General features: G+C 36.7%; 1 protein-coding gene across 3 annotated transcripts in view; it reads right to left on the bottom strand.

Annotated features, from left to right (window-relative positions):
- The window catches only part of LOC112055964 (PRL-1 phosphatase), a 36986-nt gene that overhangs the window by 6684 nt on the left and 17068 nt on the right, over positions 1-13234 (bottom strand). Inside the window, exons 1-3 of one of the 3 annotated variants that reach the window (XM_024096267.2) lie at positions 11786-11960; positions 4794-4965; positions 2800-3284 (exon numbers count right to left, since the gene is read on the bottom strand). In XM_024096267.2, coding sequence (XP_023952035.1) covers positions 2800-2907 — 108 coding nt within the window. In that variant the 5' untranslated portion in view covers positions 2908-3284; positions 4794-4965; positions 11786-11960. The other 2 variants (XM_024096270.2, XM_024096269.2) reach the window with 2 other exon arrangements.

Genomic DNA, 13234 nt, shown 5'->3' with positions numbered 1-13234 from the left:
CCCAGGACTTGTGACCTTGGGAACAGGTTTAAGGGATCCCTTTAGAATGCAGTGTCTACGCTGCCTAACAAACAACTGAGCTCAAGTCATGAAATACTTGTAACATCTGCAATCTTTATTTTATACGAATAGTACAGATGAGTACGCTATAAGTCATCGGACTCGGAGTAAGATTAGAAAAAAAATCTGCAATTTCCGATAGTAACAATAAAAGAAAAAACATTAGGCTCGCCAACCCACATTAAACAATTGTGATGAGTCTAAGCCTCAAACTAAGCAGATGGTTCACTTGGAAATAAAAACATGAATAAAATTAGGCATGTAGTATTGTGAAGTGTTCCTCTGTCAATCTATCTAGTTTGAAACAAATCTCCGAAACTTACTGGTTATTCAAATGATTGTCATAATAACATTAAGCTTAGATTCCACAAACATTATAATTATAGGGGTTCTTTCTTCGAAATCGTCCAATCCAGCAAGGTAAGCAGTAAGAACTACTTAGGTAGAACGAAAAAAGAAGATATCGTCTGTTCCGTAATTAATTAGAATTACAAAATAAGGAAAGTCTCATGTATTCTATCTCTTTAATTAATATTATATCTATCGGTATTATAATCTAATAATATTATATGTACTGGTATTTTAATCTAATTATTATATACCTATCTGATAATTATTTTTACTTGTTATATTTTAGGTACTTGTTTGTAAATTAGCGGTTTCACCCGCATGGTTCCCGTTCACGTAGGAACACGGGGATAATATAAGTATAGCCTACAGCCTTTCTCGATAAATGGGATATCTAACTCTCAAAGAATTTTTCAAATCGGACCTGAGATTAGCGCGTTAAACCAACCAACCAACTAGACAAACAAACAAACAAACTCTTCAGCTTTAATATTTGTATAGATGGTAACATACGAATCATTGTGTAGGTACTATCCAATACTATCCCAAATTACAACAAGTGAATAAAGCAAAATAAATAAGGGCTTAGAGACAAGAACTAACATCAAATCACTCAACAAATCCCTTACAAAGATACCCTTACGAAAATTCCCTACAACATGCCATTTTACCGTTCGGGGTGCTTATTTATTGTTCAAAGTATTAAGCCATTGTGAGACACAATAGACCGTTTTCTCCCCAATCGATAGAACTTGGAATTACAATAAAACTTAGTATTGAACAAAAGGTACACTCGTCTCTATATTCTACCTGAAGAAATTTCACAAAATGACTGTCAGGAAATCCGCAACGTTCAAGAAATGTTTTGCATTTAGCGAAATGCTAAACGGAATTTTTGATTTGTTGCTTATTACCAAGAGTATGACATTGACAATCGAGTCGATTCCACGAAATCAAAAACAACAGAATGAAGTCTATTTATATTGTAGTAAAATTTCCCTGTTCTGCTTCTATGCTTCTTCCTAGCATAGTCGCACTACGTGAGGTTCGCTTTTCGGCATAATCTCGCCCACTTTACCTTATCTTGGACATCACAGACTTCTTGAGTTTGTTGGCTCTCAAGTCAACAGTAAAATTGCCGCTATCCGGTCATTACCATCTCTTTTAAAATCCCTTGATACTTGATAGATAATTGATGTAAGCAAATTAGTCTAGATTTTTTTTATTGAAATATTCACCCGAAATATCCGCGAAATAAGAAGGTAAGTACCTACTACTACGAGTATATTATCTAATAAATAAAAAGTTTCTCATAAAAAAGGTTGTATTTCAATCGCAAAACTTCGTAAATAAATCGGAAGCAGAATAAGTTATTTTTAAAATAACGCTTCTTGCAGTCGGGTAAATAAATAGTCGTTTACTAAATCAATTCCAGCAAATGTTTGTCTTCGTTGACTCACGGCAAGGACAAGAATGCCGGTTGACGCAAATTCAAAGTATCCATTACGTCCAAAGGAGTGGGCAAACAAAAGCATAAAACATTCAACGAGACAACGCTACGGTTTGCCTCTTTGCGAGATAAGAATTATCGAGGAGACCCAATTTTCTTCAGGCGTAACTTTCCTGAAAGACGACCAAGGACATTTCTGTATAACAAAGAAATATTTAGGAACTATTCCGCTCTTTTGGTTAGAGTTTCTGATAATAATGAACAATATCGTTTTATAATTAAACTGAAAGTTCGTCATGCCATGCCTTTACCATATCATTATAAACCATAGGTAAGTACGGTAGGCAACTGACTTTGAATCTTGGTGGTACCTAAAGCCACAAGGTTCAAGGGTCAAGGCTCCAGGCCTTTGATTGTCGTGATTATCTTACATTTCTACGGGATATTAAGAGAATCGACTCCACAGACGCTAATCAATTATTTTCGTGGCGACTCTATGAGAAACATTTAAGAGTGTGCAATATGTAATTTGGTGGTTACAAATGGTTCTGGATCTCAGATTCTGGAAAAGTTAGGAGCCTGATATTTGGGTAAATGATATTTCAAAGTGTAAGCTTCGTTATGACTATACAAAATACACATTTTGTAAAAGTTTTCTCCATAGTTTATTTTTTTTTAAAATACATGTTTTGCTCACATTTTGCTTTCAATCTCAGGAAACGCAAACTTATTTTCTTAAATTTTCGTTTTATATAGAAAATTAGATATATATCTTGAACATGGCCATTTTGTTTTTCGTTATGTTGTTTAATTTACTTGCAATTAGGTAAAAATGGTTTTGGCGCTCACGTTCACATAAAATTTATTGAAACAGGGAATAGGCATAAAGAAAATGGGAACTACGCGAGATGCTGCTAGTGTAATAATACAATGCTACACACCTGCAAATAGCCCTGGATGGTGACATCCGATGGTCGGTCGGTGATGAGGAACCGCATGCTCTTGTACTCGATGAGCGACGGCGCCGGCCTGATGTCCTTCTGCTTCATGGTGACGGCGCTACCACTCCTGTCGATCCCGATACAACACTCGCGCACCGAGCCGTCAGATATCTAACGCGCGTCGGAACCTCGCAGCGATCCGTCAGAGTCAAAACAGACAAACTGTCACTCTATTTCCACACAACACACTACAGTTTCGTGGCTTCTCTTTTAAAAGGGTCCAATTATATAATTTGAACCACCCGCATGGATGTCGCTTTCAACCACTCGAGCACATTCGGAAACTAACAGACGGTGGTAACGAATTGGGGAAGCGAAACTAATAAAGGTAACTGATTATGCGACAAAACATAAGTTTACGCGATCGCGACTCCGGCAAATTATGTGCCCCCCCGATTTAGCAGCGGGATCCGAATTCAATGTAACTGAAACAAAAAAACAGAACTTATTATAATTACACACGTACGTTAAGAGAAGTTTATACGCGGGATTACATCTTGGGATTTGCGTCAATACACGAAAGTCGACCGGAGTGGATTAAAAAACTTTTTAAAAATAGCGTATACGTGCGGCGAACGGACCATGTTAAGGTCATGTGAGAAACATGTACGGGCGGTATTCGCAAACTGCTGATCCGTTGCCAATAGCGCATCACTTATTAGCGCGTTCACATCATATAGATACGAGTGTTGTCCGTATGTCTATACACAACGTGATAACGCCAGTGTAAACACTACGCAACACTCGGTGTGTGTTTTGATTGATACCTACTGACTGAGTTCACACAGAGGTGCATTCCCTACGTGCTAACTGATTAGTGGATCGTGTTAACCTTGATGTCGGAAGAATGGCAAAACATCACATCCCGTCCATATTGAAATAGGACTGCGACGGCCTGACCTTACTCATTTTATAAAAACTGAAAGCCCGCGATAGGAGACGACATAAGAAGCTGCGATGGCTCGAAGCTCCTTATCTCGTCTTTTACTTTACAGAAGGCCTGGCCCTGTAGTAGACTGTTAAAAATGGTTGTATATGATGGAAGTCCGTCAGTTAATGCTCCTACCAATAAGCACAGTAGGCGACTATAGACTATAGTAAGTATAGAGTTTGGACAGTGGTGGCAGCAGATGGCAGGTTTCTAGGTTGTAAACATTCAACTGTACATGTATCATCATAATCATCATTACCAGCCGATCGACGTCCACTGCCGGACATAGACCTCTTGATTCTTGGCAATCCTTCGACAGAAGCTTTTATAAAATGAGGCAGGTCTGGCGGTCACAGTCTCTCGTTCTATATGGGAAGTGTATGTTACATTGTATTGCCACCTCACATTGTGATGGTCTATAGCATACAAAATAAAGGCCAATTAGTCAAACCCTCAAAAGGGAAACACGAGTGACTAATACTAATAAAACCCCAACGACGACACGCAGAACTAAACATTTTAGTAACTGAAAAACCACAAGGGAAACTAATTACATACTATTGTTTGTATTAATTAATCAACTGAGCACTGTGTAAATTATATTAGGTACAATTATAAAATTTTGTTTTGTCTGACTGTTATTTCTTCATTTAAGGCGAGACCAAAATCATTTTCTAGGCGGGAAAGGTGGGCGGTGGGTTCATATCCAATCATCATCATCATATCATTCGATGGACGTCCACTGCCAGAAAAGGCCTTTTGTAGGGACTTCCAAACATGATTCTGAGCCGCCAGCATCCAGCGAATCAGTCAGCCCACCTGGTAATGGGTCAACACACCAACACTGCACCTTCTAGTGCACGGTCGCCATTCCAGCACCTTGGTCTTGGGCCGCACATCCATCGGCTCGTCGAACTGTGTCCCGTAAATTACCACTTCAGCTTCGCAAGTCATTGAGTCGTGTGGAACTCCAATATCATTTGTATAATGGCAGTGTACTTACAAATGGATGGGTGTATATCGCTGGGTGCTCGACGTGAGTGGCGAGGCGCGCGCTCCCGGCAGCATGGGTCTCGCTTCCACAAACGCCCGCAAACTTATTTGTGTTGAGCCTGGCAGTACTCCGCGCTGTCCAAGCGGAACTCCATCAATGTCGCCACGGAACAGTTGCCCAACTGTAACAATACACCATTGATTTATTACATGATCGGTAGCCAAAGTGGAATACACTTCAAAATCAAGAGTCGGTATTATTAGCAGAGATTATTTAACAGCACTAGCAATATTTTTGAAAACGCTATAAATAGAGACATAAATTCTTGTTTAAGGCGTCAGGTAATTTTGTGAGGTGTTCCGTTTTAATGAGTATGGTTACCGAAGACACCTGCGAGGTGATGATTGAGCAATGGTTCACGTCTTACAGGCTGTTTAGATGTCTTTCTACTTGAAAGTATAAAAAAAAAATAATGCTTCAAATATTTTTCAAAAAACTTATTTAATGGAAATCTCAAGTAGGTATGATTATTTTGACAAAACTACTGTTTTAGCGAGAAAAATCTACTACGAAGCCAATAACTGTTTAGTTTACGAGCTTGTATAGAATAAAGATTAAATACTATAAACCCGATGACGTAATAAAATTATTACAGCTTAGGTATGTCACCTGGGACTAAGGCTATAAAAATACTACGAATTTTTAAATGCGTCGTTCATTAAAATAGGTTCAGTAGTTTAGGCACTACGGTGGAACATAATTACAAACATACGAACATACATAGACTGCCAAAATCATTCCCTTCCTTTTGGCTTCGTCTTAGTCGGGTAAAAATGAGTCTGAAAGATCTATGGAAAACAATTCTCCTTTGTACTCTGAATATCCTCATAATTAATGCAGCAGAATACCTACTGCCTACTCTCTGACGTGTTGTTTACATTTTCCGCTGGATGATTACGCCGTTGCCACTAAAATAGCGACAATTACTAAAACGAGGACAAAACTTCTCGTTTATTTGTCTTGTGTTACTAATGAGCGGTTCCGTTCTTTAATATGTGTACGATGAGATTATTCCATTACAGTGTACGATATCGTGATAACACCGTGATATCGTGGCGCACTTTAATGCCAACCTAGTCTAGATCGTGTAATAACAAATTCGTATGGCGTCATCTTCTGAAGCGTTTTATTTAATACACTAGCTGACGCCGCGCGGTTACACCCGCGTGGTTCCCGTTCCCGTAGGCATACGGGGATAATATATATCGATAAATGGGCTGTCTAACACTGAAAGAATTTTTCAAATCGGACCAGTAGTTCCTGAGATTAGCGCGTTCAATCAAACAAACAAACGAACTCTTCAGCTTTATAATATTAGTATAGATAAAGAAGAAATGACATATCTCATGAACAGAAATAGACAGCCGACCAAAAGCGGTCGACCGGAAATGGGACGAAAAGAGAGCGATATCCGCCGCTATTGGTTGACAGTATGACTTCATGAGATGTCGTGTCTAAGGCCTACTTGTTGAAATAAGATCCCAATAATGAAGTTTATTTAGATACTAAAAGTTTCCGGAGTACGCAGGCAACTAAACCATCGCCTATAGCAACACTTCTCATGGTATGCAAAGACGGCGATGCGGCAAGGCAACATACATATTCGTACCTCATGGGCCTGTAATGCTAACCACTCACCCTCTTATAAGTTCATGTGCCTTATGGGATGGTCAGTGGCTGGCATAATGTCACCGGTAACCATTCTCTTCAGACCGGAATACAGTAATCCTACTTGGCGACAGAAATAATCTATAAAGAGGCAGGAAGGCGTAATTCCACGGATGTAATCTATTACAAAATGGTACTAATGAAATGATTAAATGAATGATGATGATAAATGAAGAGAAGTAATCAGCGGCCTCGAATCTTCCAATGAACGTATTCTTAAAGGATCATATTAAGCATCTGTTCATCACGTGAAACGAGATATTACAAGTTAGATCTACGAATGAATAGTAAGATAACTTTCTGTTATAGCTGCAAATAACTTCAGTTTTAACTGAAATTAAGTAACAAGATACAGCGATTTAACGGAAATAAACCGCTATTAAAATGTAAAAGGGCACTTCCCAGTGACCTATGACCGATGACCGATGACGTAACTAGAAATTTGGCACGAATGTACGCTTTAGCAAAAATCAAGTGTAAAATATATAAGAACTACTAATTTCTTAAATTAATTACATTTGTTTGTAAATTTTTAACAGAAATTTCAGAAGGAAGAGCCTTTTTTATATTATATTAATAACAAAAATAGACAACAAGCGCTACGACGAAAATATTGGACATCGAATCGTAAATACACAACTTTATTCAGCAAAAGTTGTTTTCTGTGTCGCTGCGCAGAAAAACATATTATAAAGACGCAACAAATTTTTGGCAGACAAACTGTAGTGAAAGAGATTCCCATGTCGTATATTACAATACTACATACATGTTGAAGTAATTCCGAATGCTCAGAAGCAAACAGGCGAACCGTACGCCGAATATATTCAAAACGGTGGACAGAATATTTTAAAAACTGTTTTGTTTTCCTGAAGATTTCATTCAAGGAGAGACGCAACCAGACTTGGATTAAAGCCAAACAGAACATACACACAGCCCACGCACTTATGTGTATATTTTATACCGAGAATTTAGACAGCTCTATCTTCATTATTTTAGAGATAATAATCTGGTAGATAGTGAACGCACGAGTGAAATCATCGAATTAATCCTCTAATTAGGTTAGAATTATCTTATGATACCAGTATACCTAATTTGTTACAACACAGTAATTTTATTAATTTGCAGTATCAATTATAAAACAGAAAATTGTTCAGATCGTTATTGCACTTATAACTTTAAAAAGGAAATTCCACAACAAAACACTTATACTAACTCGTACTACTAACGGTGGTAAAATAATATCACTTAAAAGTTTTTAATGCAAATTGCTTTTACCTTGGAAAGGTTAGAAGTCTGTAAATTTAAAACAAAAGTGGGCGTAAACCAAATTGCGCTCGTTATAATGTGGCTAACGGTTGATGAACTTCACAAAGACGTTGGAAAATTGGCAAGATCAACATTTGGATGAGAGTTGCTTTAAGCCTGAGCTTTCAAACTCTTGACAACCGAGAAAAGACGAAAGCCATTATACGTAATACCGCAATTGCGTTTTAATTTTACGTAAAATTTTAGATAAAAATAAGAATAACAATAAAGATAGCTGATTCATCAAAAATGGACATTTAAATGCATATGTCGAAGTTTTGTTGTCAGTCTTTGTTGACATGCGAAGGTAATTCTGAAGACACTCAGATAATTCAGTCTATCAAGCGACGAATGGTGTCTGCAAAATTTTCTAAATTCTGAGCAGACGCGACGGTCAATAAACTCCAGACCCCTATGTAACAATGCAAACGATTTAGACTAACGCGTTTTAACGTCTGCCCTTCAAGACTGTCTAGCCATTCTGAAAATCATGTACATTACACTACGAAAGTAAAATTAAAAGAGGGTGAGGGCTACGAGGAAAATACTTTGATTTTGATTTGATACAAAACGTTTTAAGAATCTAAAATGATTAGTACTTAAGCTAGCGTACAGTAGATATTTCATTTATTGAGAGTAAATATAAATTATAAATGTTGTAAGTGAACATAAATACATAGATATGTACTTTATTAAATGTATGATCTACTAGTATAATTAACAACTTCCTTTAGCTAGAATATAATAGCCTCACTGAGACGTGCATGTTTATCGACGAGGGACAAACACGTTAAAACAAGGCGACAACAAAGGACAAGCTTAACCACAACAAATGTGCAGTCATACATATCACACACCTAATGGTACACGAGTATCTACGTGCACGTTCACAACAGATTGAATTCACGTAACAAACTTGTAGGTATAAGGAAGTACAAGAAATTGAATAGACTCAAATATTCACTGATCAAAAGTCGACGTTTAAATGATGCTATTAGTTCTTGGTACCAAAGAGATACAGTAAATGTAAGTAAAGATAACACAAAATATATAACCAGTTATATTTGACGAAATTGTTGTAAATTAGACTTGGAACAGACTAGTGATCTAAAGATCGAATCAAACCTTGGGGACGGGGAAGTTTATAAAGTTTTATCGTATCACAGTGGTCTATACTAATTTTATAAGGAGGAAAGATTGAATAGGTTCTGAAACTACAAGACCAATTTGAAAATTCTTTCACTACATCAAGAAATAGCTTAGGATATATTTTATATATATGTTCCTATTCGCACAGGAATGAGAACCACGCGGAGTTCTGCTAGTTGAAATTAAACGTGTGGAAGCGAAGACAAAGATAATGGTACTATTCCTGAACTAGAATAAAGTGAAGAAGATGAATCTAATGATGATGCTATTTCTGTACAAGCTTCAGCACACCGGTGCATAGCAAGCAACAACGTGGCGGTAGCGGAAACATTAGATCGAGGCCATCTGACCGCTAGTACTGCGCTATGCACTTAACTCTACTTCGGTTTTATTACTCGCAATACTAGGAAATCAAAGCAACCTTGATTTATTGTAGTCTACTACGTTAATTTCGTTCAATGAGGATTTTACGAGTTTTGTCGACATTGAATAGAGACCGCCAAAATGTATTTTCATAATACAGAAACAAACCAAATATTTCAAGTTTAAGACAAAAAAGAGTCGTCGTGGGCCTAAAAATGGTAATTATCTTCATTTACCTTAGGAACCAAAATAATTATTCAAAACTATACCTACTGCTCAAACTTTGTGTAGTCATAGTGATTCGGTCAAAATTATGATTTTAGCGAACCGTGGTCGTGGTCCTTCCTAAACATCTTCAAAACTTTAAAATCCATTTACTCACTTGATTTTAAATAATTTCGCCAATGGCTGAGTTTGTTCTCAGCACATTTATAAAACAATACCACAGAGGTCATGGCTTATCTTTCACAAATGGTGAAGTCGAAACAATATATGATCGCTTACAACCAAGCTAAGTCACGTTGAGCCACCCAAGGCGAAAGATAAAAATATATGTTATCATTGACATTGTAATCCATATATAAATTATGATGTCACGGCAAAAGCGCAGGTGACACCATGTTTGTCATAAAACTTAACTATTATGCTAATGGACAACTCATAACTTTAAAATTTAAACCTAACACCTTATTTTGAAATAAATTTGGTAATCAAATTACAACCTAAATGTAAACTAGCATTTATTATCGACAATCTATGCATTTCCGTGAATCGTGAAACATGCCGACTAAAGAACAAGAGAAATAGAGTGAATTTATTTAGTAATTTTACGTAATTGTATGAAAATTTACCGTAACGTATGTATTGATATTTGTCAAATAAACTATAAATATTTGTATTAAATTATTAAATAAGAAGAATAACAAAAGTAGAAGTATTTGTGACAAATCACAGACAGATAATTACTATGATTCTTCTAGAACTAGTGACTTTTTTATATTCTCTACAAATGAGCTCTTGACTAAAATCTCATCTGATGGTAAGTCATGATGCAATCTAAGATGGAAGCGGACTAACATGTTAGGAGTAGGATGAAATTCACACTGCTATCAGTTTCTACACGACATCGTATCGAAACACTAAACCGCTCGCCAGACCGGGACCAATTAAAAAAACCTCAATCGGCCCAGCCGGGGACCGAACCCAGGCCCTCCGTATTGTAAATCCAAAAATACTAATAATAGACTAGTATTCTAGTTTATGGTCTAGTGTTATACATGTTTCTAGCGAACATATTCCTGAACATCGAGACAGTTATACAACCTAACCGAACAATTGGTGGTTATTCTATAGTAAGTCTGAATAAGTGATGAAAAGTAAACAAAAACACAAGTTAATTGTAATTATTCACTACATCTTAATTTTGATGTGTTAACAGGATGCATTAATCATCGCTCCTTATCTTAAAATGAAGACACAGCTTCTAGATTGCAATTCGACAATCAACATTTAAAATATGAGGCGGGTACAACAAACAGTTAATTACAGATTAGTAATCAATTAAGAGTTATGATAAACATAACAACAAATGGAATGAATGGGACAGAAAAAAATATAGAATAGAATAAAAGAAGAAGAATAGAATACAAAAGGAATAAGGGCAATGCAATTTTTTAATATAAGGTCCGTTTTGTGCAGGAAATATTTATTGAACTTCCTGGTCTATCAAATCCCTACCCACCTATCTGCGTTCCAGACAAGACACACCCAACAACCACAAGTGGGTGGATTACGTTAATAGAACTAAGTGCGAAGGCATTTAACTTCAGCATTATATCACGTAAGCCAACGTTAATGTTTTCACGTGTCAGGTTTTTTTCTGTAATATTAGCAACAATAAATGGTACAAACGTTTTTTTAAACTAATTTATACCAACCAAACAATTAATGTGTTCCGGAAATCTTTCTTATTACATTATGAGACCAATATCAATCACAAACGAAAGATTATTCAGTGCCAAAAAAGAATTGCCAATAGAAAATAAATATTTATTGAATATTACTGATCAAATGCTGACATTATGACTTTCATCACATTAATCTACTTTGGAAATATGGTGAAATGTACAGCATCTCTAAGTAAAGGAGGCATTCTGACATAAAAACGAATTAATGGACAGTATGGCATTCAACTCTTGTACGAAATTCACGTAACCACCTGTTGAATACTTAAGAACGTAGCGATAAAGAAAACGCCAAAGTTATAAGTCACAAAAAGCGACCTTTTCTCAATATATTACCTGACCGCTCGTGTTTGACCATATCCCAACAACGGTGTTCGGATAGAGTATTCCCGGAATTCTACTTGTCACACGGCACTTGAAGATCTTAAAATTTAAAACGTGTCAGTAAAACAGGGCACCAGAGGTTAACGATGACTCGCATACGTCACTTACATTTCACTCCACTGAACGGATAGTTACTGTGGCAGAAACAAATGTTAATGATGTTGTGAAAAGTAAACTGGTAGCCGATGCACATGCAACAAAAGCTGTCGTGGTAGACAGTGGTGAGGTTTAGGCGTTCACATCGCAACGGATCGACACGGTCCGTGCCGCGTTCGAGCAGAGACTGGCGGTGGCGGGAACGGTGCGGTGCGGTGCGCCCCGTCGACGACCGTGGCTACGTCACGCGCGACGGCGACTTGATGGCGTCATCGGAGCCAACACATGCGTCCTATACCACGTCCATAAAGACACACACGCAGGCAATTTATCGCTTCAATTTCAAACTATTCACGGTTGTTACCATACGAAGCTCATCGAGTTGCCATTAGCCATATTTTATGTCAGATGCGAGACTAAACACATCTTCGATGTAGACGTCCAATGTAATCAGACAGATCGAATGTAGAAAAGATTAAGACTCCAGTGACATTGCAAGACTAAACCAAACCTATAGCTCAACTGTATCTGATCATATATTTAATTTGTATAATTCTAAATAAATTTCCATTAAGTCAACAGAAGTAGTCCAACTCTAATAATAGTAAACCGTGAAAGAATCCAGGTTAGCTCCCACGCCGTTGCAAACAGCAGTTGTTCAGACATAGAAAGTTTAGAAATTTAAATGGAACTTAATAAAGAATATACTAGGTTTCAAAGATTCAAATAAACAACAAATTATCCAAAATAAAACACGATAAAGGCCAAGTTCAAAAAAGAGAAGTGAATGTCATACTCGTACCTACTCCTGATAGAAATTTAGATCATCGTCAGACATCTTTTAATCTAGAACTACCCACGTTCGTGTCTGGAAGTCACGCTTAGTTGAACTGCAATTACAGGGAAAAGTTGTAAACATGCCCGCCCACTTTGATTCGTTCGGAAATAATCTAATATCCACCCACGCTACATGGTATTATTTTCTAGGAAACTAGTTTCATTGTATACTAACTAATAGATTAAGATACTACTAGTACTATCGAGGTAATTTCAGGTTATTTTAATGTGAAGATGAACTTGTGTAAACGAAAAATCAACAATTCGATCAAACATTTATCGTTGACTGTATTTATAATGACCGTGTCAGTAAGTTCCAGCGAAATACCTATGGTGACTCATTGTTTTCAGATCATTAGAATATGCACTGCGCAATAACAAAGTAATTAACAAATACGTTGCATTTTTGTGCACATTCACATACGCTCAACATATTTTTTATTTAATGATAAAATTGTTTCTAATTTTTTTTTATGATCTTGGCTGATTTCTTGAAAATTTGTTATATCGTCTTATCGAGATATGGAGAGGCCCTTAAAATCCTATACCGACTAAATACTTTACTAGCTGTATTATATGAACTAAAAGCAAAAATACATAAATAACAGAAAATATTAAATCCTC

This window comes from Bicyclus anynana, chromosome 1, assembly GCF_947172395.1.
Source record: "Bicyclus anynana chromosome 1, ilBicAnyn1.1, whole genome shotgun sequence".
NCBI classification, from domain to species: domain Eukaryota; kingdom Metazoa; phylum Arthropoda; class Insecta; order Lepidoptera; family Nymphalidae; genus Bicyclus; species Bicyclus anynana.
The sequence above is the reverse complement of the archived record's forward strand: the minus strand, read 5'-3'. Positions and strand labels throughout refer to the sequence as shown.